Source organism: Hyaena hyaena, unplaced genomic scaffold (genome assembly GCF_003009895.1).
Source record: "Hyaena hyaena isolate Hyena2069 unplaced genomic scaffold, ASM300989v1 scaffold_774, whole genome shotgun sequence".
Taxonomy (NCBI): Eukaryota; Metazoa; Chordata; class Mammalia; order Carnivora; family Hyaenidae; genus Hyaena; species Hyaena hyaena.
In genome coordinates, this window is record NW_024081406.1 from 524,505 (window position 1) to 550,136 (window position 25,632).

Consider the following 25,632-nt stretch of genomic DNA (forward strand, 5'->3'; position numbering starts at 1 on the left):
TACTGATATTCAAAAGTTCTATATTATTATTTTCAATAGCCATACTCCATTTTAGGCCATAATCACCTCAAAAATCATCTCTTGCAGCTAGCCTTTCACATACCCCATTTGTCCTCCTCCTCAAATCTATACTGTGTGCTATGATCAGAAAAGACTCTCTAGAATTATACTTTGATCATACAGTTTCTCGCTATTCACAGAATGAATTCTAGGCTTGATTTCTTTGTTTATTTGTGAATACAATTAACCCACTTAAATCTAAGGGCCCACCTTTGTCCAAGCTTACATTCTGGCAGCTGAGATAAAAATCACAACGCTGTTAAATTCTGTTATTTCTTGAGACAGATTTCATATGTTACCTACATTGTACAATGCCCAGCATATTACCCTTAAATTACATCTGGACTCCTTGAAAATAGATCTAACATCCTCAATCTTCTGCCCATGGATTTGTAAACTGATTTGCATCCCCATATGTTGTTCCCATTGTTCTCATGTTTTAAGAGAGAAGTGACTCTTCTGGCCCAAACCAATCTAATCATGGTCCACAATGTTCAATAATCAACTCTGGGGCTTCACTCCATCTCCACAGCTTGCGATCTCATGTTTGTATCTTCAACCTTTCATTTTCTACTGGCATCTAAACTTTTTTTTAAAACCAGTCTTCATTAGAGCTTCCTCTCGCTATCTCCCTATTTCCTCTTCAGTCATAGCCATTTACAGTTTTCTGTGCTAATTTTCTTCATATCCTCTTCCTGCATTAAGTCAGTCATAAGATTTCTGGTTGCATTTCCCCACCAAAACCAAAATCATTACAATAACCCTGGTGCTACTTTTAATGGAAACGTTTCAGGACTTAACTGACCTCTTATCAACAGTTTACAGTTGTTTTATCCCTTCTTAAAACATATTTCCTTATACTCTCCTGGCTTTCCTCTTACTTTGTGACTAGCTTCATCAGTCTCCTTCTATGTATCTTTTTTTTTTTTTTTCCCTCTGTCTTTGGGACTCTGAAACCCTAGGCTCTTCCCATTTTACACTGAATAATCTATTCCACTCTCATGGCTTCAATTCTTACGGGACTCTGAAATCTTTATGTGTAACTCGGACCTCTTTCCCATATTAACCACAGTTGATCTTTAACAACTCAGGTTTAAATTGCATGGGTCCACTTACATGCAGATTTTTTCCCATAAAGATATATACAGAATTGTAAATGCATTTTCTCTTATAATTTTTTTTAAATTTTTAAATGTTATTTATTTTTGAGAGAGTGAGAGAGAGGCAGAGAGTGAGGGAGACACAGAATCCAAAGCAGGCTCCAGGTTCTGAGCTGTCAGCACAGAGCCCAATGCAGGGCTTGAACCCACGAACCGTGAGCTCATGACCTGAGCCAAAGTCAGACGCTTAACCGACTGAGCCACCCAGGCGTCCTTCTCTAATGACTTTCTTAATAAAATTTTCTTTCCTATAGCTTACTTTCTTGTAATAATACTGTATATAATACACAGAAAATATGTGTCAACTGACTGTTCATGTTATCAGTAATGCTTCTGATCAACAGGTATTCGGTATTTAAGGTTTGGGGGAGTCAAAAGTTACATGCAGATTTTCTAATGCACAGTCAGCACCCCTAACCCCTGCATTGTCCAAGGGTCTACTGTGATTATTTCCTAAACCTCTTTCTTGGACATACCACTTAAATTCCTTATGTCTAAAACTGCACAGTCTGAATGTTCTCTTTTATCTCAGTGAATGGAGATATGTCATCTATTACTTAGATGTTCAAACTAAAACCTGGATAGTACCCTCTATTCCTCTACTCTCTTAGACATACTGATTCTGTTTAATAGACCTCTGTCAAATATATCTATTGTCCTCTATTACAGGCCACTATTAGGGTTTGAAACTTTTTCTTGTTAACTGACATTGGCCCCGCAATTTGGGCTATGCTTCCTTCAGTAGCTTTATCTTTTGCCATTTTTCCATCCATGCCTTGCCCTAGTCTTACTTCCTCTCTTATGCCTCAGCTGTATGAATTAAATTACTCAGTGTTCTAGCCTGCTCTGTCACCTAAGTTTTCCACATGCAGTTTGCTCTACCTGAAAAACTCCTCTCCTGACTTCTAATAATTTGGTAGCCTTCAAATCTCAGCTTAGATGTGACTGTGTAGGAGTCCTTGCCTAATTTTCTAAACGTGGGTTCAATTTCCCTCCTATGTATTTCTATAAGCCATCTCTCTCCCCAGTCACAGCACTCTACTTTCTACTGTAATTGCCTATTCACTGTCCCACATGAAAATGATAAGCTCCATGAGACTATAAGTCATGACTTTAACCATTCTATCCCCTTAATTAGTAGTAATATAATATCCCACTTAAAACATATGATATATTCTATTTATTGAATACATACATACAAGCCTTGCTTTCTTATTTAGATGGAAAGGGGACTTTCTGAACTTCCTATGGTGTCTAAGAGCATATTGTAGGCATTCATTAAGTATTTACTGTACTAAGAATAGGACAGAATTGCACTTCTTTCCTTTCCTTGACTACAATTGATATACAGTAGTACAAATGCAGCAAAGTATAAATTCTAAAATTCCTATGTATTAAACTATATCTAGACAGTAATCTTGAAATGTACAAAAACAAGACATTTATGGTAGAAGCAAAACTTTGCATCAATAGAAATATTCCATAATTCATTATGTACATTGCCCTATGAATTTTCCTAGAGAATTTCTTGTTAAGTCTCTCTCAATTCTCCAATCACTAATTATTCTATGAAGAAGAAAAACACATATAAAATAATGAATTTTATGTCATTTCCAAAAAGGCATTAAGAAATATGAAATACCAAGAATAATGAGAAAAAAAGAACATCTTAAGAAACATTTTAAAATCAGATAAATATAACAAATATTGCTATAAATACAACTGTAAAAATAATGTCCTTGTTGATTTAAAAAAAAATGAATGTTAAAAAATAAAGAAGGAAAGTTATCAGTAGAAGATAAATAAAATTTTAAGCAGAACAGGAATAGTACTAGTAATTTTAAAAATGAGAAAAGGTGAAAAACTCTTAATATATAATACTAAAAATTTTTTAATTTAACAGAAGAATTTTGAGATTAATTTAAAAAGTAATAATCAGGCATCTTCCATCTTGTTTTTCTTGGGTGATCTTATATTTAGTGAGATAAAGAATCATTAAATAAATTTTATATTTATAACTTGGAGGATATAATGGTTAAGAAGCTAAAAGGACAAAATACGGTTCTGTTGTAAAATGAGTTAATGCGAACTGTCTTCGGTAAATCTAACAGCACGAAATGAAAATGATATAAAGAATTAAAAATGAAACACTGCACTTTATATCCATTCATGACAGTCTTTTAAAAGTATGTGTATATATTTTTAGGTGAATTATAAATTTGTTTTTTAAATCACTATCAGACTTCTTCCCTCTTTTCTGACATATTATTTGTTATGATATTTTTAGTTATCCTGAGGACAAGAAACAAAGGACATTATTTTTTAGATTTGATTCATCTTTCATAATGGAGACTCTAATTTGACCAATAATAAAGCTTTAATCACTGCACGTTGCAAAGTTAAAAATTTTAATTAATTCATGTTAAATATTACTGAACTAGGTATTTTAAAGTCATTCAATTAATCGAATTTTGGGGGTCATTATAATCATCTAACCTATTAAAACTTGAGTTTAATTATGGCTTTTAATATTTTAATATAAGACTTAATCGTGGTTTTTTAGCTTTAAAAATGTAACAAAAATAAAGCCACCAATATCTCCATAAACCCGCTCAGAAAAGCCCCGAAAATATACAATGTAACAATGCAACCATTTGATCTCATGTCCTTAAATTTACAAATACCACCTGGCACTCTTTCATATCCTGAACTGTCTAGCACCTATCAATAAGGAGAGATGGAACTAGCTACATCAGCATTTACGGTGTTCATATCCTGTTTTGCTAGGCTCTAAGGGTAAGAGTCTCCCCTAAGGCACCAATGTCAGGCCCACAGAGTAAGTAAAGCACATAATCACTTACTAAAGTAATTGCAGTTTGCATTCTAAATTTAGCATTACTTTAAAATTACCTGCATATGACTTTCTCCCTTGCTAGGCTATAGATTATCTCTGGAAAGAAATCCTCATTTTTATATCCATGGAATCTAGTTCAATATCTCCTATGAAAAAAAACTATTCAACATGTTTGCTTATTTACTGAAGAAAATATCTTGTTGACACTATTTAAATAAGCAGAGTCTTAAAATGGTTCCCAAAGCAGTACCAAAGGGTATGGCAACTTAGTGGTGAAAGTGTAACTGATATCCTATAATTATTATATATGTTATAGACCTCACCAATTTTGCAATGAGATAGTGCTTACTTCTTTCCACATGGTCTTAAAGTTATTAATTTATCAAGACAATAAATATATATTATCCTATATATAGTAGTTAATTTTTAGATAGCTCCTTAGGCATATTTACCAAACTGTTTTCTATATGTTATATTAGATCAAATACAAAAGCAGATAATATAACTTGTACATTAATAATATGTTTAGAAGCTATCACTCTTCTAAATATATTTTAATTTGCTTAAAATCCTGGACACATTAAAATGTAGGGAAGCGCATGGGTACATTTAGTAGAACCTAATTTCATTGAGTTTCATACTAGGTGCCAAGAAATTAGGTTGTCCAAATACTTTGGAAATAAATTGAAACTAAATCAGCTGTTCCTTTTCTACCCATTATCTCATACTTTACTCAAGGCACCTACAATGAAACTTTAAAATTAAGTAGAGAAAAACTTACCTAGTTGGGATTTTGAATAATAGTTTGCCATTTGTCCACTGTTGCAAGACTGTCGTTTATATCTTTTTGTTGACATTTCTGTGGTCTTCCATGGCGGTCTTTTTCTTTTGTTCAATTTGCTAAGAACGTCAGAACTATCAGGATTCTTGTCATAATTAACACATTTATTTAATTTACTATTGTCAAGTTGGCCAGGAAATTTATCGGTTGAAGGACTATTTGTTTTAGCATTTTCTATTTCTTTACATTGCTTTTTAAAAGAATTTTGCCTAGCAGAATGGGATCTTAAGGTAAAGCGCTTTGATTCTTCTATGTGAGTCTGATGATTAGTTCCACTGTCAATAGATTCAGGAGAGTAAATTATTGTATTTAGCTTAAAAGTATTTCTGTGTTCAAGATAGTTGATCTTCCTCAAAAATATTCTACAATCTTTTAAGGTTTTTGACCTCCAATTATTTGGACATACATTTCCTAGTCTTGGTCCCTTTTCAAAATCTTTTTGGGTGCAATTTGCTCCATTCTCCTTTGCTTCTGACTTAAAGTTATTCTCTAAATTAGCATGTGTTTTCAAGTCAGACATTGCCACCTTCTGTTGCAAAGAGTCATCTCTGATCTCAGGTGGCAAAATAAACTGATTATCTACTGTGTTTTTTCCTTGGAGTGGGATGTCAGCATTTGTTCCCCCCTCAGTCTTTTTAAAAAATTGATTCTGGCAGAAAAATCTTAAGTTCCTCCTTTTAGAAATCCAATCAACTGTTCCATGGTTGTGCAGCTTTCCCTCTCTTTTCCACCTTTCGTGTTGCAACCTCTTAAACTCAGTTCTTTTTAACCTAGCTAATGTTAAATTACTTTTCACATTTAACAGTGGAGAGCTAACCATTTTATGCAGTACATGCAACTTCCCTGCTGATTTTGAAGGAGAAGATAGTGCAAATTTTTTAAAGTGCTTTCTGAAGGGGCTGGTATTAAAATGAGAATATTTGGTCCCTAATTTAACTCCTCTGGTATTTATTACTTCCAAAGGGTTTCGAGCATTTGCTTTTCTAACTAGTGAAAGAGACTGTGTTTCTGTTGTTTGCATAAACCAGATACAGAGTTCGTTCAAATCATACTTTTTCCGAAAAAGCATTTTTACAGGTGAAACTTCAAGTTCTAAAAGACAGGTTTCCAAAGGGTTTGCTATTTTGAAATTGTCATTTTCAAGGCATTCTCTTTTTTTATGAACACAATTTTCAGCTTCATCTCCACTCACTTGCACCCAAGCATTTGTTATTTGCTCAAATCTATTGTTTAATTCCTCTAATAAGGAATCATTTGAAGTAGAAGAGGCCCACCACCTGAGCAAAGGGTTTGATGAAATTATAGGGTCCAAGGATACTTCAGAAATGGGTATTAATTTGTTATCTTCCAAACACATTTTTGCATTCTTTGAATTTCTAGGTCCAGGGGTACCTTTTGAAGCTATTTTTATTCTTGACTGCCTATGTTTTTCCTGCTGACTTTTACCTTTCTGTAAATGGAGTTTATACGATTTACGGAGCAGAGCATTTCTATAAATAAGTGAGCTAGAAGATGCTAATGGATGTAAGAGATGGAGAGATGGTTTTCTATCCCTAACAGAATGTCTCAAAGGTATAGTAGCAACCATACTTTTTGATCCATTCTTAAATATGTCAGCTTCAGTGTGCCTTGTGTCCATCTTATTGCATTGGTGATCATACTTTTCTTCAGCCAGAGTTTTTTCCAATATATTTTCTTGTTCTAAAGGAGGCAAGCAGCTACTAATACTTACTTCTCTCTCCTGAGGTGAAACTCTATTAATAGTCACAGATATGCCAGAAATTTTCACTTTTGCAGGTCTACCAGGCTTCCTAATCACTGCAAAAGGCTTCTGATTTGGTCGGATAATGTTCTTGGAAGGTTGAGGTATCACAGACTCGTTCTTGATTGGCCTAACATATTCAAAGCCAGACCCCAAGATCTCACTTTCAGTAGTCAAACTTGAAATAGCACTTCTTTCACCTGAGTCAATTTTGTATTCTCTAATATTTCTGAGACTATTACATTCAGTTGGAAAATCAGCATTATTGCTGAAAGACATAACATTGCTTATGTTTACAGTTCCTTCAGAAACTTGTCTTTTAGTTCTTCTTGATCTTCCATAAATAACAGTTACAGTAATACTCTTTTTATAGGTACCTTCTTTCACTTCTGATATGAGGGATTCTGGACTTCTCTTTCCAGCACTAAAAGATTCATTTTGGCAAATGGTGATGTCTGTTTGATCAGTTTTAGGTTTGGGCGGTCTTCCAATTGGCCGCTTAACTTGTTTCACAACCTGGGGACCTATTTTTTTAGGTCTACCTGGTTTTCGTTTAAAAGATGCATCAATACCATCACTTGGATTTTCCTTAGGTTTGTCTTGTGCTTTATCACTGTTCATATCATCTATAAACATTGCAGGGGATTCTGTAGTTTTCTTTGCACAATTAAATTTGTTTAGTTCTCCCTGAAGAGTGTCACAACCATTAAGATTAGAACTAAAATTTTCAGAGTTGGCATTTGGGATATCTTCATTTGTTTCTGGCTGTTTTTCAATTACATGATAAGTTGTATATTTTTCAGAAGGAAGATCAGTATTTGACTTGGAAGTACCAACTGAAGTCAAAGTATATTTGACTCCTTCACTGCTTTTAACTTCAGATAAAAACATGAGTTTGATAGGACTAGAATAGCTGGAAAAAGAAGAGCTTTCAATGGCTTCGTATTTTGTTGGCACATTTTGAACACCAGAAATCAATCTATTCGTATCTAAAATAGAGGACTTTTCCAGATTATCAAGTCTTTTGCTATTCAAATCTATTGTAGGTAGATGATTGCTTTTGATATTACTGGCTGCTACCACAGATTTTGATAAACTCTGCTCTTTGCATGTCATTCTGCTTACAGTTAGAGTCATATTTCTACCTGCATTTTGATCTTTACCATCAATTTCTATCAATTTCTTGGATGTCTTACATCCTTCAGATAATGAGTGATTATTCCAAGACTTTTTGGCCATATTTATTGTATCTTCCAAACGTTCCACAACAACTTGTAAATTAGAATTCATTGCAATTTTGTTTAGATCTATATTGTGTGAGCTTTCAATTTGATTATTTTTCACTGGAACCTTTTTTTTCGCAGATTCAGAAACTTTTTTGGCCTTAGGGGATTTTTTGAAAACATAATTATTTGTTACATATATAGAATACCATCCTGGGGGCACAATATGTCGTTTAGTTCTGCTCAAAAGTCCAGAAACATCACTTTTCAAAGGAGTTTCGGTACTCTCCAGTTTTGGATTCTCCTTATGATTTTGCAAAAGTCTTTTTCCAGCTGCAGATTTTTCCTGTAATTTTCTTATGCTCATTTTCCCAGGGGAAGTTGTTTCAAAGCTTTCTGAAAATGTATCAAAAGCTAAGTTAGTTTCTAAGGTATGAAGAGGTAGTTGCAATGACTGCAATGCACAGTCTGGTGAAAATGTTTCTGCATGATTATTATCTCGCGAGCTTTTAGAATTCTGTAAAGACCCTTGGCAACGATAGAATTCTTCTCTGTCCATTGAAAATACATCATTGCGTGTCAACTTCCTTGAATTTTTTTCAGTGTATTTTTTTCTTACAAACTTTTCATCAAGACTAGCAAGTTCTCTTTTTATTTGCAAAGACTGCCTTCTAAATGTGGGTGAATCAGGAGAGCTGTGCATTGAAAGTAAAGTTTCTTGACGCTTTCGAAATCTTGTCTGAATAATTTTATTCTCTACCTTTTTATCATGTTGACTCAGCAATTCCATAAAACTGTAATCACTGGCCGTGGCATTATGCAAGAGAGAGGCTATTAAATCTCTTAATTTTAAATCATTATCTGTATTAAAATCACTGCTAGATAATTTTATAAGGTTTGCCATATCTGTAGTTTCTATTGATTTTAACTTTTCATTAATACGATCCATTAAATCTTGAAAAATTACAGTAGTTTCACCTTTTTCCTGACTTGTAGTACAATTATCACTGTCTTCCAGAAGCAAAGAGTCAGAGTTGCTGAATTTTTTAGTTTTATGTATTTTACCTTCATGATCACCCTTGTCACTGCTTATTTCTGCTGGTGTGAGAGATGGAGGCTGGTTAATGTTTATTTCAAGTCTATTATTTTCTAAGGCTGAGAGCTCTGAGACGACATCTTTTAATTTTTCAAATCCTTCTTTCTGTACAGGTGATAATGGTGGGGGTGATGGACTTCGAGATCTGCAAACATCCTTAAGACTGACTGAAACATCACATACTTCCCTTGATGAAAGAGGAGTGTGAAAGGTCGATTTTGTAGAGCGAATGTTTGGTAACAGTCCAGAACAGCACCTGTGAGAATTATAACTGTTGGCAATTCCTCTATTCACTACTGTCTTAATGTGTTCAAAAGTTACAGTTTGGCAAGATAAATAATGTAAATCTTTAATACAGACTGGCAGAGGCACAACACCAGGGCTTTCTCTTTCATTTTGTAAACACCCTCTTTCTGCCAGCCTATATTCACCACTACAGAATAGACCATGTAAATTATCTTCAATTAGGGGCTTTTGAGATTCTGAAGACACAGTATGTGATGTATTACAATAGCAAAGAGAAGCAGCATTTTGCTCTTGGACTAGAAATTTCAACATGGCCAAAACTTGTTGCTGGTGATGTATGCACAAAGATTCCAAAACTTTGCTTAATGCTGATTTTCCTTTTTCCATTTTAGTAGCTTCCTCTGATTTTGCATCAACAGTTGAACTAAAAATAAAAATCAAACAAAAAATGAATTACAGCAAAAATACCAGGATTATAAGGAGTTATAATTTTAACAGAGTTTGAACAAAAGAAATTTTGGTATTGTAGGACTCCTAACTCCTATAGAGCTGCAATAATGACATCTTGATTATTATTCAGCAAAAATATAATGAAGCACTGATGATAATTAATGTCCTATGGCAAGTATAATAGTCAAAGGAAAGCCCTAGTTTTATGATATAAAATCTGATTAAAGATATGCTTATATTTAGAGATTGTTAATGTTTAGTGCTTTGGATCTATTATGAATATTTAATGGAAAGTGCTTCAGAAGGAGTTACATTTTTGTAAAGTAGACATTTTATAAGTTATTTTGACAATTATCAATCTGATTTAGTGCAAATAAGAAAAATAAGATGTAGGAGAAAACTATTTAAAATATTTTTTCAAGGTAGTGAAAATAAAATTATTAATGAAAGAAACCTTTGATACTTACAAGGAAAATTAAAGAATATGGATTTCATATAAATAACAGAATATCTTTTCTAAGATTAAGCTGCAGGTATTTTAACCTAATAATAAAAAAATTTAAGCTATTTAAAAATAAAATCTATTTTTAATTGATTTTAAATACTAAAGTAATTACATGAAGACTAAAGGCATTACTTACCTAATTATCTAATTTCAAATGCTGGAAAATGTCCCACTGAAGAAACTAACATACATCTAATTTTAACTAAGACCCAGGATTACTTAGCAACCAAGGCAGAAGTCTACAAAAAAATTTTTAATCCAATACCAGCAGCAAGAAGAATAAAATGTATTAAAAGAATTCTGTTTCAGAAAAGTATCTATTTAAATTAAACATATCACCAAACTCTGTACATGAAAATAGCTTCCCATTCATGATTTCTTATATTTGCTATTACTGTTGGTAGTTTCTGGTTTGTAGAAATTTTTTTTAGGGTTAGAATTAAGATATACTGATTATGAATTGCTACAGAAGATTGTATTTTGTTTAAATAAAGGGTTATTAAATTCATCTATACTAAAATTAAAGGAATTTTCTTTTAAAATGAAAAATAAAATTTTATTTTGCTCACTAAAACTGGCTTGTATCACAGATAAGTACGCAATATTTTATCTACATTTTAAAAATATGTTATTTAAGAAGCAAAAACACCAAAGTAAAATTTGAACACTAGATCAAAATTTTTCTAGAAAAATCATAACTTTACTAGATTCAACCGGTATTTCACCAAAAGTAACATGTGATTTGACAAAAAGCAATTATCAAAGTGAGAAAAGATATGAAATTTATAATAAAATATTTTAAGTCCACAGACATGACCCCAATATCCTTTCCTGTCTGAAAATATTTATTTTTGTAAATTTTATCACGTTTGGGAGTAAATGATGGAACTGATTCCCAAGATTCACTATTAGATAATTCAAAAAATATGGAGAACAAAGACACGAGGAAATGTTAACTATCAAATATGAAGATATAAGTGACACTATGTTCTTTTCCAACAAATTAAAAATTGTAATTTTCATAAAGGCAAAAGAAAACCCAAAAAAGTTCTGATAGATGCATTTCAACAGTTTCTTTAAAGTTATGCTATGGCCTATTAAACATACCTGTTATTAAATAACTAAAGAGATTTTATGTTTCTTAGAAAAATATATTGAACCCTATTTTAAAGATTAATATACTTTCATAACAATTCCTAAATGCTTAAATGTTTTTTCTGTTAGTAAAGTCAAGTATAGAAGCAGAAATAATTACAACTAATGACTAGTGTTAACTATTCTGAAAACTACAAGGTTTTTATATCTCTCTTCTGAGATTTCAAGGAAGTCTAAACCTTAAAAAGGTTTCTTATTCAGTTTATGACTTTTATTTTTATTTTTTCAGGTTATAACTTCCAAAAATGGAAATTCCAAAATACCACAGTGGTAACTTCCATCTAATGGTATATGAAGAATAGCTTCATAAAGTTACTAACTGTATATTCAAGTTTTAGATTATATCTGATACACACAAATCAGATATTAGAGAACTAAATTCTCAAACTATAAAATTCTGTAATATGCTTATTTGGCTCCAAATTTTTTCTTTTCTATTTTTCTTGCATTTTAGAATCTCAGAGAACAACCTAATATGAGTAAATAATAGTTGAATATACATAAGTCTCCAATTTAGAATTTATTCTCAAGTGATTATGTAAAGTGATTATGTAAAATCGTATCTTTCACAGCTCCCTTGTTTTTAATGTTAAAATATTTTCTAACCTTTTCCTGTTTGATTTACAAACCAAAACATCCTGCCTATTTTTTGTATGTTACTATTGGTTTTGCCCATTACAAATTTTGTTGTTGAAATAGTTTTTGGAGAAAGTCAATTTCTCACATTAATAAAAATAAAACTCATTCCTATAGTGAATCAAAAAAGTCAGTGTAGTCAGGTTTTTTTCTTTTCTTTCTTTCTTTTCTTTTACTGAATGAGTAAATCAATCACACACCAACAGTGTTGTAAATTTAAGTGCAAAAGCATTGAAGTGCTTTACTACAAATTACAACCTAGAAACACGTTAACTGAACAATTAAAATTCATACAATCAGATTTAGATATATAACAACACAAAGCAGGAACAGAATTACAGTACATTTACAACACAAGACAGATACATGAATTCATTAGAAAATATTGTAATAAATAATTCATGAATTATAGTGCAATTGATTTATGCATAAATATAACTAATTGCCTAACAATCAGTTTATATTAACAAAATCTGTCAAAATCAAGGCAGCCACAGAGTTTTACTAAATTACTGCGACAATGGAAATACTGCAATTAAAAAACAAATACAAGTATTTGTACTGTAAACAACTAAAAAAATCAGTCTCACTAAAGTTAGTATACAATTTAATATAAAATTGTCATTAGCTACCAGAAATGGTTTAAACAACTTTACTGAGCAGTAGTTTTCTAAAAACAGAGGCACTGTTTTTTCTTTTCCTTCTTTTTTTTTTTTTTTAAATATAAAATACTTGAGGAACATTCAAATAAGTAGAAAGCATATAAGGGTTGCTTTCACCTTCATTAAAAGTCTGCTGAAACTGGATTTTTCATAAAACTGTCAATTAATAAGTAGTAACTGGTAACTAAATTTATAAAGTACTTTGAAAGTTTAACATAAAGAACATTTTAATAGAATCATTTGGGGAGAAGGGGAACCCATAAATTTCCCTGCCTTTCCTAGTTTGTATAATCAAAAGTTAACTCAATAATTAGAAACATTTTGTTTCTTTTAAAAGTTATGGGTTGATCATTACCTATAAACTATCAAAAAATATTTAATTTACTATTTCTGACCAAAAATAAATAATACAAATACTAAATGCTGCAAATTAACTATAATATTACCTATAAAACTACTGATCACTGTGAAGTCAATAGCAAAATGATCCCTGATTTTATGAATCCTGTAAAGTTTTTGGTCAGGTCATCTTTTAAATGATATAAAAGTGTTCTGTAGGTATCCCTTTTCTATAAACTTCTCAATCAATTTATTAATGTAAATATAGTGTGAGGAATAAAAAAGCTCAATATAAATATTATGTAATGCATTCAGGCCCCCAAATTTTTGCAAGTAAAATTCTGTATAAAGAGGTCAATAAAATTGTGTTGAAACATTTACCTTATCTTTTAACTGTGTTTTTCAATGGGGGTGGGGTGGGGGGAGAGGGGAAATATATTAAATAATCCAAGTTCTGGCCCTCACAAAATATGGCTTAATTCTTTAAAAAGAAAGATGACCCTGACATCTGCTGTTTTGCAATCCATTATGTATACTTACTTAGGGGAAAAAAAAAGAGCAAGAGGATTCATACCCTAGTATGCAGGTAACATTAAGCTGAAGAGGGTTCAGTGTAGCTCTAAGAGACCAAACAACTACGTGGTTGTGCAGCTTCCCACTCTTCAGTTTCTTTAAACATATGTAAGCAGTTTTTACATGTAATAGCTGAAAATCTCTTTAGTATTACATGTATATGCGATTATTAGATACACACAAACACAAGTGTAAAAACACAAGTATTTGACAAGGTGCACTTATTTTTTAAATTCAGCTTTAAGTATTCCTTTTGGACTTAGGAAAATTGGCTTAGAAAAATGATCAGAACCTGAATTTTAACAGAGAAAAGGGGCACTCGGAGAATTCTGAACATATGAAGCAAATCCCCATTCTTTATATGGAGGCACATGCTTTATAACATTTTACCACTAAAACTGCATACTCCATAAATCCAACATGGATACTCTGAACCACATTTTAAAACTGCTATATAAAAATTATTGGTCTCTCTTATGAGTCTGTAAAAGTTAAAATGCACTGCCCAGCTTCTAACTACCCAATTAGTAGAGTTTACATTACTGAAAGTTCAAAACAGCTTCAGTGTTAAATATCTGTAAATCTATTCAAGACCCTGAACAAACTGCAAATTTGGTTATTAGCAAAATGATAATGTATCGCCCACCAAAATGAAATCTGTAATTCATTTTGATAAACTGAAAATGTTTTGAAATGTCACAGCAGCAAATATAATAAAGTTACACTGAGGTTTTTCAATAGTAGGAGTGTGTCACAATCCTTAAAATTTAAAGTAGTCATAACATCAACTAACCAGCACATTTAAACCAAAATTATCATTCTCAAGCTTTTTCTGTGCACATTATAAACATGCTCTAAGTTGCATTCCAACTTTCTTTTCTAACCTTACACATTAGCTTATTTTTCAAATGAAAAACAAAATTAAATTATTTTAATAATTAAATTTAAATTACTTTTTGTTCTTAGTATTCCATCTTATATTAAAGGATTCTATAGCTGCTGGGGTTAACTATGTGTCAGTTTTTTTAAAAAGTATATACCTTATAAACCCCAACTTCCTGTAAATCAACTATTAAATGATAAATATTAAATTTCATTATACATATCATTTAAGGTTTTCTTTTCTATTCCTGGTGGATGCACTTGAGTGCATTTCATATTTCATAGAATACACTGTAGTGTACTAATACTGTATATATATTAATTTTTCTTAGTATGGAGATAGCTGTCTATTTAAACTTTGATTGGTTGTCTGATATACTTACAATAGCTGTAAGTATATTATGTAAAAATGTTTACAAACTATTAATATCATATTTCCATTATAAGATGGTTCAACTGAATGGCTGGAGTGGTCTTTCACCAATAAAAATGTTTCACTCGACAATTACTTGTTTTCCCACAACGCTTTATGCTATTGACTACTAAAGAAAACCTGAATCTTTTTCACCTATTTATACAAGGATTAAATACAAACTATCAGAATTAAGTAAGCAACTATATAATTCTGTCCACAGTGAAAACCCTGAATAAAACTTTTTTTTCAAAAGGCATGTAAGTGGTTTTTGAACTGTAAAATTTCATGTCTCCTGTCAGAGTGAGCATCTGTTAATTCCCACATGTGTGTATATAGACACACAAATACACACCTGTGCACATACACACACACACACGCAAACACACATACACACACACATACACACATACAAACATTTTCCTAACAAGTAATCTACACAGGCTTGCTGTTTTTGCAGCTGCCAGTCCCTGAATCTGTCATATTATATAACCCAGTGTCTGGTAATCGGAGTTTCTTCTTCGGAGGAGTCTTCAGTGTTCCAGATCTTTCTTTTACCTTGTATTCTAAAGTGCTGTGAGGTACCCCATAAATTCCTTGTGCTTTGGAAACACTCATCTTTCCGCTCATTACCATTGCAATAGCCTCTTCCATTATTTCATGATCATACTGGCGATAACGGCCACGTTTTTTCCTGGGCTGCTTATTATCTTTTCGATCCAATCCATCTTCAGTATTTTCAGAGGTTCCATCAACTGTTCCATTTTTAGAATTAAGACACAAAGGAGAGAGGTCCCCATGTAGAAAATAGGAGTCAACACTTGAGTGAGTTACAGGCCCAGAACATTCTATTTTGTTCTGTTTAGGGAGTATATTTTTCAGTTTTTGGAGAGCTGATCCTTCTAGGACTGGAGAGGTTTTGGAAACTTGATACATAACATCCAGAAGACCAGGACCATCAGGTTGTGGTTTGGAAACAGAACTTACTCGGAGTTGAGGAATTTTTAACTGTACAGTAGGATGTGAAGTTTCATACTGTAGGCTTTCATTTTTGTCTTTAAACTGAGTAACCATTTTCTGTAGAGTTAACTGATGGAGGTAACTGGAAGCTGTTGGGAATTTTAATTCTGAGGTTTCAAGTAGATTGAGTTTACTTTTTTCTGTGCGCTCTGCTTGAGCTCTTGCCCACAAGGCTACCTTTTGCAGCACTGCACAAGTTTCTTTACTGTCTTTATATGAGTAACTATCATTGAAATCTCGAGTTTTGTTTTTAAAAGATGCAGGCTTCCCTGCTGGTAAGGCTTCTAAGTGGAGAAGTAAAGTTTTTTGAGGTATGCCATAAAGTATGCCTGCTTTATTTATGTCCAGTGCTCCAGACTGAATGTCTTTCAAAGCTTTTGAGAGCAAACCATCTGCAAACTCAGCACTTCTTTCCACATAGTCCTCTCTGTTTCTGTGTAGTCTCCTGGATGGATGGAATGAAACGATGGTAAACTGATGCATGAGAGACTCTCACACAGCTATGGAAGGGGAGGGTCCACTCCTTTATTATACTCCTTGCTTAGGTAACATCACTGCTTATGACTCTTTTTAAGTCTGTGGGATGTAGTAGTTACTCCTTATCAAAGCAAACGCTACAGTCCTGGTAGGACAATGTGTCAATCATACGGCGGCCTCAACGGGCAGACCTTCCAAGAACATAAAATCCTAACTCAGTATTTGTAAAAATATTCTCATGATGTTGCTATTCCTCTGACAGATGCTTGCAGAGCAACACTAATAATTTTTATTTGTACAATTAGAGTTCCATTCTAAAAAATACCCAAATCCTAAAGGAGTTTTTGTTAGTAGAAACGTGACGTTACCGCTAAACAAGTAATAAAAGAGTCAACCCCTTTCAAGGAAATTTGTAGTAGCAAGAATATTTCCAAACACAAACATCCCATATTTCCACAAGACTAATGTTTCTCTAGACAAAAAACTTAAAAATCTGAAACAAGTAGATAAGTTATCTTTGGGGAAAATAATTTGATACTATAAATGTTATTTCTATTTCAAATATATCATTTTAATTTTCAAAGTTTCTCAAACAGAAGCTAACTGTACCTTATAACTCAAAAGCTTCTACAGTCTTATTTGAAACAAATTACAATCTACATCGAAGATTTACATGTGACAAAAAAAGCTTCCTATGCAGTTTAATGGGAAGATGCAAAAGTTACCAAATAAAAATCCAACAGAACAGCATTTCACTGCTAATTATTTATTTAATTAATAATGAGAACTTTCAAAGCATGTAAGGACTTTTTGTGGTGCTTACTAGATATACATTATTATATATATTATATAAAGTTTGCCACCACACCTAAAGCACAGTGGAAAAAAATATAAACATTATAAGCTAACTGTAAGAATCAGTAAGCATAGTACTTTTAAAATTTGTTGTTTAAAAAAATTAGTGAAATCGCTTATTTCCCTTAAAATTGCCTCCTGAATGCTGAATTTTAAATTTTCTTTACTCGTCCTGCTTTCTTAGTTTGTAGTCTATAATTAAGTTGGTAGTTCATTTTAGTAACATGAACTAAAGTTTGGTGATTGTTCTGATAACTTTTCTTTAACAGAAAGAATAAAAAAGAAAGAGAAAGGACGAATGAAAGGTATGAGAGACACACACTTATGAGTGACAAAAATTCTGGAGGAAAGCTAGATATGTCAATCTATTCAAAGTAGTATTAAGAGTTCTCTGTAGAGATAATTTTATATTAATATTAAATTATATTTCCTAGATATTGCTTACCCAGCCACTGAATTTTCAGAAGAAGGATCACATATGGATGACTCTTCAGATTTTATGCTGGTTTTCTTTGTAGAGAGATCTAACACTCCATCCCCTATAATTTTTGCAAGAGAAAAAACTTTATATTTGTGACAGATAGGTAATCCTTACATTTTCACATTTCATTTTTGCTGATCTACTAACTCATGACTTAAAAATTAACACTTGTATTTGACATGTGGCCATTACCAACTCATTTGGTGGTTTTAGCAACAGGACATGACTGGGAAGGCACTACATAGGAAAAAAGAACAGAGGAGCTGGCATTACTAAGTGATATGAAGAAACAAACAGGCTATGATATAAAATCTATTTAAAAGCAACACTTGGTCATCTTTCCCACTGTTCTGCAGTGAACAGCCATTTAACTGCTTATCCATGATTTTTTTTTTCTATTCAAGGCTGCCCAGATAATGCTTCGAGAAAGTAGGAATGATGTAAGTTGTACAAAACAGAGACCACAGAAAAAAATGATGATGAACAAGAGAACAACAACTAGCATTTACTAGGACTAGCAATATGTGGAACATATACTTTAAGCAGTAAACTGTGACTCTTATGTATAACCAATGTCTTTTTAAGAATTTGGCATAAAATTTTACTGTTTTAAATGGCTGAAACATATAACAGTTGAATCATTGCCTATATAATATAGTGTTTATATCTGTTATTGGATGAAGACATAACCTGTAAGCATATAACATTTTAGGAAAAACAGCCTGTTAGAAAACTGCCTAAGTATTTATTGAAGTGTAGTTACTTTTATTATTGTTATAATATTGAATTTACATAAATAAAATCAATGATTCAGACATGTTGTTAATCTGACAAACTTGAGGGTCAAAAAGAATAAAAATAAATAATGAATTGAAAACACAGCACCAAATAATACTGTGAATATTTCTTTGCTGATAGCTAAAAATCTGAAAAGTTATAAAGAATCATTATGCTTACAATATACACTAAAAAGTTCAAGCTGGTCAATAACAATTCAACTGGGTTTTATTGTTACCATATAAATATATCTAACACTTAAGGGCCCTGGCAAGATACAAATATAGAAAAATAAAATTGTCTCACTCATAACCTATTAGGTATAATTCAATAATAATATTATGGAGTGCCTACTATGTGCAAAGCACTATTTTAGGAATTTGGAAGCAGCAGTAACAGGTATAAAAAGTACTTATTGTCATGGTACCAACCATGACCAATCAAACATGTTACCTGGGGGAAAGCTTCTATAAGGAACACTTTGTATAAAGGCTGTGATACAGAATCATTTCTAAAATGTTTGTGGAATAGCAAAGAGGCCAGGGTAGCTGGAAAGGAGTAAGCCAGGCTGAGTGAAATGAGTTCAGAAATGTAAGAAGGCAGATCACATTAGGCCTTTTAGGCAACGGTAAGAAATTTGAATTTTATTTTGAGACAGGAAGGAGGTTTGGAGGATTCTGAGGATAAGACTGACTCAATTTTAATTTATGCTTTTAAAGGATCAATCTGCTGCGGTGAGAATGGATGGCAAGGGGCTGAGGATGGAGTAGGGAAACCCGTAGAGAAACGTTGGGAAAGTGCTACAGTACTTCTTAACTCTGGGCTTGCACACTTGGTTAGTTTCCTCTGTTAGAATACTCCTAATCCTCATCGCTTCTCAGCCTTTTGGCTAAAATCAAGCGTAGAATACTTCGAATCCTCTCTTTGTATCCCCACACTCCTCTTAATTCTCACTAAATCTTACTCATCATTCGATCATTCAGGACCCAACTTGGATTTGGTTGATTATCATTATTCTAGGTTCCTATACCTGCAACACTACATTATTTAGCACTTAGCATGCTATATTCTAGTTGCTTATATACTTACCATTGTTAGCCATGCAGACTATAAGCTATGTGAAGGCAAAGACCATGTCTATTTTATTCACCCACGTGTCCCCACTATCTAGAATAGTGCCTGGCACACAATAAGTGTTCAGTAAATATTTGGTGAATAGAATTTTGAAGAATTAAAAGGGGAGATAGGACAAGTAAACACAGCACATGGTACACAGTACCTTAAAAAATTGTTAAATGAAGCATCTCATCCCAGGCTATCTATTGAGCTCAGTTTTTTATGCTTTGTCTCCAACTCAACTCAGCCCTCATACTCTCTGTGTACCTAGCCACTTGCAGTTCCTCAAACATGCTATGTGGTGTCACGTCTCTCAAACTGCAGTGCACAGTTCCCTCTGCCTAGAGTGCTCTACCTTTTCAACTTGTCAAACTCCTAATTATCTTTAAAGATCCATATGCCCCCAAGTAGAAGCATATTTTTGTTTCCGTTGTGTCAACAGCATGCTGTAACACTTATGACACTGTCCTGGCATAATTGATTTATAGATCTTTTTCTCCCACAAGACTGAATTCCTCAGGCCAGGGATCTATTTATTTGTATTTCATAAAGTGTAGAGTGATGTAACCTACTGAAAGAAGAAAGAAAGAAATGTCTTTTCCTTTATTATCTCATTTCTCTTCTTCAACAATTAAATTTTGCTAATTCAAGACCTTATAAAATCTTCTTCAAGAAATCATTACTACCTAATTTATATTCTGATTTAACACTGAATTCACTAGTTTTGATTCTGCTCCTGTTTTATGTAGTTTGAAGCACATAAAACACACTCTCCGTAAGTCTGTTATTGCCAGTCAATGTTACAAAATGAACTAATGAAATTTCTCCATTTCTAAACTCTTCTAGTCTTTTGATATGGCCGATTTAGTTAATTATTCCACACACCAGAAATAAGAAAAGGAGATACTGGGAACTCTTTCTCTCTCTCCTTTACATTAACTATGCAAATTAGGCTGTAGCTCCCTACTTAGGGCAATAAAGGCATTCTTGTCCTTTTTGGACCAGTCTTAGACACATGGCCCTGGCTAGAGATAATTTTAAACAAGACCTAGGTCCTGTTCCATCTTTAAAAAGAGAGCCACCCAAATCAGGTGTATACTCCTGATTCTTCTTCTTTCAAAACTCTAAACAGTGACCAGAGTGAGAAATGCTGTAATTTTTTTCCCCACAGCTGTGTCTCCATACCTAGGGTACCTATGTTAAATGTTTTGCTCTAAAAGTATTTGCTAACTCAAGGAATCCATTATAGTCTGTTATCCAGTTAAAACAAAAAATATACCCCTTCAACATATTTCTGCCACGCAGTAAAATCAGTCAATGAAAATTTATGTAGTGAATACAAGATACATAAATATGTAAAGAATTTTTAGAAAGATTTTAGTTATCACAGAAATCTCACTTTTTGTTAGTAGTGCTTTGGCCTATACTGAAGTACTTTGCTGATTAAACGGCTCCTATAGCTCAAGAGTTAGAAAACCATAAAGAGTCATCTCTAGGGTTGTCCAAATTAGAAAAGCAAAAACAAGAAAAGGGAAGAGACAGCTTGGAAAGAATGAGAAAAGGAAAAGATCACAAACAGAGGGTGAATGGGATTTTTTTGCTCCTGCTGCTGATTTAGATCTAGCTGTAGTGTTTATAGCTAGAAGCATCACTCCTTCACAATGTAGTTAGCATACCATAACTAGACTGTCTTGTGTGTGTATTATTTCCAAAGTACTAATAATTAACTTGATGGATAAAAACTAACCACTTATTATGTATGCTCTATGGCAATATAAAATAAGTAGAAGACAGAGGGACTGAAATTTATTTACCATTCAAGTACTGGTAGGTATGTAGGTTGTTTCTGTTTCACACTATTACAAACTATACTAAAATGAAAATCCTTCTAAGTGCTTTCTTGTGTTCATGTATAAGAAATTTTCTAAGTTATACACCTAGAAGTATAAGTGCTGGACTTTACATTTTGGACTTTAGTAGATATCACCAACTTTCTTTCCCACATCCTTGGCAACACTTGATGTTGCTGATATTTTTAATTTTTGCTAATTTGGTAAGAAAAGCAAGTTGCAGGAGTAAATTAACAAGAGTGCATTTAGTATGCATTAATGTGCACTTTTAAAGCACACAAAAAGATTTTGCTTATCAATGTATAAGTAGGTATTATCAGAGGTTGTTTCCAAAAACAAAGAAAAAGATGTGATAGTTCCTTAAGAGAAAGTATTATCAGAAGCAAACATGATCAAATAACATATTTATTAGTCTGGGTGACAGGAACACGACTATTGTGCTGTATATTTCTATACATTTGAAAATTTCATAAAAATAAAAACAGATCGTTTCCATTTACTAGTTATAGACTGGGTCTTAACACTACAATTTACTTATTGTTAATCAAACACTAATATGACATGTACAGAATTAAAGAGGGACCAGTGTAATCTTACAACAAGGTCAGGTAAACTGTATATATTATATACTATTAGAGATAACTTTTAAAATGGACCAATGCTTGAAAATCTGAAACCATGACTAAACTGGGCAATTTCTTGATATCAATACTTTACTGGGTTAATTTTTTTAGAATTCACCTTCTGTTAAAATCAAGATTTGAATTTTCATTAACAAATATTCAGTTCTGTGTTTTCATGCAAATTCCTGATCAAGGATCAATTCAAAGCAGACAAATGCAACTGTTATAACAGAATTGTATTTCACCCCTCCAAGGACACCATTCTTTCTCTCATCTTATGTCCTTTGTCCATTCTTCAAAGTATGCTCTGTGTTCTCTTGGCCTGGCTAACTTCTACACATGCTTCAGAATCATCCCCTCAAACATTTTTCTAATTTTCCCTACAACACCTTTTGTATTCTTCTATATTGTATTTATGGCATATTATTATAATTTCCCTACTTTAGCCCCTAAAGTCCAATAGGGGAGTTAGTAACTATGTTTAGGATCTATTTAACATTTATATTTAATTAAGCATAATTACCTAGCTGATGTTCTTGCAATATCCACTCTCTAAGCCAGGGCCTGAAAGGAACAGTACCTCAATACTTATTCACTGACTCATCAATGACTTACTCAATTTTGTCACAATAATCAGCACTGCAAACAACAAACTCTGACTAACAAAACAGTCATGCAATCGATTAACTTTGTTCAGCCACTCAGAAGATGACAACACAGTCAAAAGGTTGATACCTATATAGAAGAGAGGGTTAGCTTCACACAGAGAAACTGCTTAAGATAAAGAGGCTAAGAATGGTTTTCAATCAATTTCTATATTTGTTAGGTTCTAATAATCATACAGATTTTTCTTCAGAAATTATTGTCAAGACTGATGATCATTAATCACTTAATTATGAATACTACATATATTAAAAATATATTTATTAACTCCTCACAACACTTGGTCTTCAGTAGCTATACAAGGCAAATCATGAAGCTCAGTCCATATTGGAGTATGAACATGAGTCTTTGAAGCCACTTATCTACCACCAATATTAAATATATAAATAATAGTATGATTCAGTACATGAAAACAAGTTAGGTGTTTTCTTGTTTGTTTGTTTCGTTATTTTGTTTTTTGAGAGAGAGCATGAGTGACAAAGACAGCATGAGCAGGAGAAAGGGACAGAGGGAGAGAATCTGAAGCAGGCTGCATGCTTGGCAAAAAGCTGGACACAAGGCTCAACCCTATGACTCTGGAATCATGACATGAGCTGAAATCAAGAGTTGGATACTAAACCAACTGAGCCAACCAGGCATCCCAAAGCAATCAAACTTTAATGAGAGGAGAAAATATCAAATTATTTTTAAATTTAAAAAAATTTAATATTTATTTAGTTTTAAGAGAGACAGAACATGAGCAAGGGAGGGGCAGAGAGAGGGGGAGACACAGAATCTGAAGTATCCAGGCTCTGAACTGTCAGCACAGAGCCTGGAGCAGGGCTCAAACCCACGGACTGCAAGATCATGACCCAAGCTAAAGTTGGATGCTTAACTGACTGAGCCACCCAGGCATCCTCAAAATCACATAAATTTTATATTGTCTAGAGGGAAGAATATTCCAAATGAAATTTCACAAAAATGGTAATTACTAGCAATAAAACTTTAATCAAAATCACTGCTACTTAACATTTAATAATGTTTGATGCAAACCGCAAACCTATGTTAACAGTTTTGATAAATACCTTAATGTTATTTCTACCATATAGCTCAGATCACTTCTTATCTATCTCCCTAAATGGGTCTTGTCTTTCTTTAATTCCTCAATGTATGGTCCTAGTCAGCCTTTGGCTCTTTCTGGTCTTTTCTTACTGTACTCTCTAGGAGATTCCTGGATTTAAATTATTAATTTATTCATATTCAGATGACTTCTAGAACATATTAGTAACTCACAAAAAAACTAAATATATAAAACTAGTATTTTTCTATAGTGCAAATAAAGTGTGCAAAACAAAGAGTATTACCTGTCTTAACCCACTTAGTGCTTCCACAACCCAATATAATAATAGGTTTTACAAATTTGCACATTTTAATGATAAAATTGAAAGTGAAAGACAGGTCAATTATCTTGCACACAATCACATAGTTGTTAAGTAGAGAAAATGCCATTCAAACTCAGATAGCCATGTTGTAGAGTCTGCCTTTAACCAAAATTCTAATCTGATGTTTAAAAAGACAAATTATATATATATATTTTAATGTTTTTTATTTATTTCTAGGAGAGAGAAAGAGACAGCGTGAGCAGGGGAGGGTCAGAGAGAGAGGGAGATACAGACTCTGAAATAAGCTCCAGGCTCTGAGCTGGCAGTCAGCAGAGCCCGACGCGGGGCTCGAACTCACGAACCGCGAGATCATGACCTAAGCGAAAGTCGGACGCTTAACCGACTAAGCCACCCAGGAGCCCCTAAAAAGACAAATTATAATGTTGGCAATGGTGTAATAATCTGGGCATGGTCAAACATTACTAGCTTAGGAACATGACACACTTGGAAACATTATAGCAATATATTATCAAAAATCTTAAAAATGTTTATACATTTTGGGGTGCCTGTGTGGCTAAGTCAGTTGAGTGTCCAATTTTTTATTTCAGCTCAGGTTGTGATCCCAGGGTTGTGGGATTGAGCCCTGCACTGGGCACTGTGCTGAGCATAGAGCTTGTTTGGGATTCTCTCTCTCTTCTTCTGCCCCTTCTGCCCCTCAACCCTGTTAGCACACTCTCTAAAATTTAAAAATTGCTTCTTGGCCTTAAAAAAATGTTCACACTTTTTTAGACATCTATTTTAAGAAAATATTTAATGTGGAAATGTTTTCATGTACAAAGATAAATGAAAGATTTACAATTTTTTACAACCCTAAATATTTTTTAAATGGTTATATAAATTATGGTACTTTCATTTATTTGAGAATTAGGTCTAACACATCCATTAAGATAATTAATAAAACATGGAAGGGGCTTCTGGGTGACTCAGTTGGTTGAGCATCTGACTTCGGGTCAGGTCATAATCTCGTGGTTTGTGGGCTTGGGTCCTGCTTCGGGCTCTGTGTTAACAGATCAGAGCCTAGAGTCTGCTTTGGATTCTGTGTCTCCTTCTCTCTCTGGCCTTCCCACACTCGCACACTTTCTCTCTCTCTCTCTCATAAATAAATAAATAAATAAATAAATAAATAAAAATAAGGAGCACTGCAACTGCTATTATAATGTTCTTAAAAGATAGGATATAAGGGTGCCTGCGTGGCTCAATTAAGTGTCCAACTTTTACTCAAGCCATGATTTTGTGGTTTGTGGGGTCCAGCCCTGCATTGGGGCTCTGTGCTGACAGCTCAGAGCCTGGAGCCTGCTTTGGATTCTGTGTCTCCCTCTTTGCCCCTCTTCTGCTCATACTCTGCCTCTCTCTCTCTCTCTCTCACACACACACACACATACACAAATAAGTAAACATTTACAAAAAAACATCAGATATAAACTTGAATAGAGATATAGATAACTAATCATACAGAAAGCCAAAAAGTCAAATATAGAATAAAACCTGAAAGT

The 25,632-nt window shown here is 33.1% G+C and overlaps 1 protein-coding gene across 10 annotated transcripts in view; it reads right to left on the minus strand.

Annotated features, from left to right (window-relative positions):
- Positions 1-25,632, minus strand: part of LCORL (ligand dependent nuclear receptor corepressor like) — a 165,606-nt gene that overhangs the window by 16,260 nt on the left and 123,714 nt on the right. For 3 of the 10 annotated variants that reach the window (XM_039218708.1, XM_039218706.1, XM_039218707.1), the window contains exons 6-7: positions 17,654-17,747; positions 4,856-9,666 (exon numbers count right to left, since the gene is read on the minus strand). The exons of 1 other annotated variant lie outside the window; for it this stretch is intronic. In XM_039218708.1, coding sequence (XP_039074639.1) covers positions 4,856-9,666; positions 17,654-17,747 — 4,905 coding nt within the window. Of the gene's footprint in view, positions 1-4,130; positions 4,221-4,855; positions 9,667-10,955; positions 16,322-17,653; positions 17,748-25,632 lie in introns of those variants that run through there. 6 more of the 10 variants (XM_039218705.1, XM_039218709.1, XM_039218712.1 and 3 more) reach the window with 5 other exon arrangements.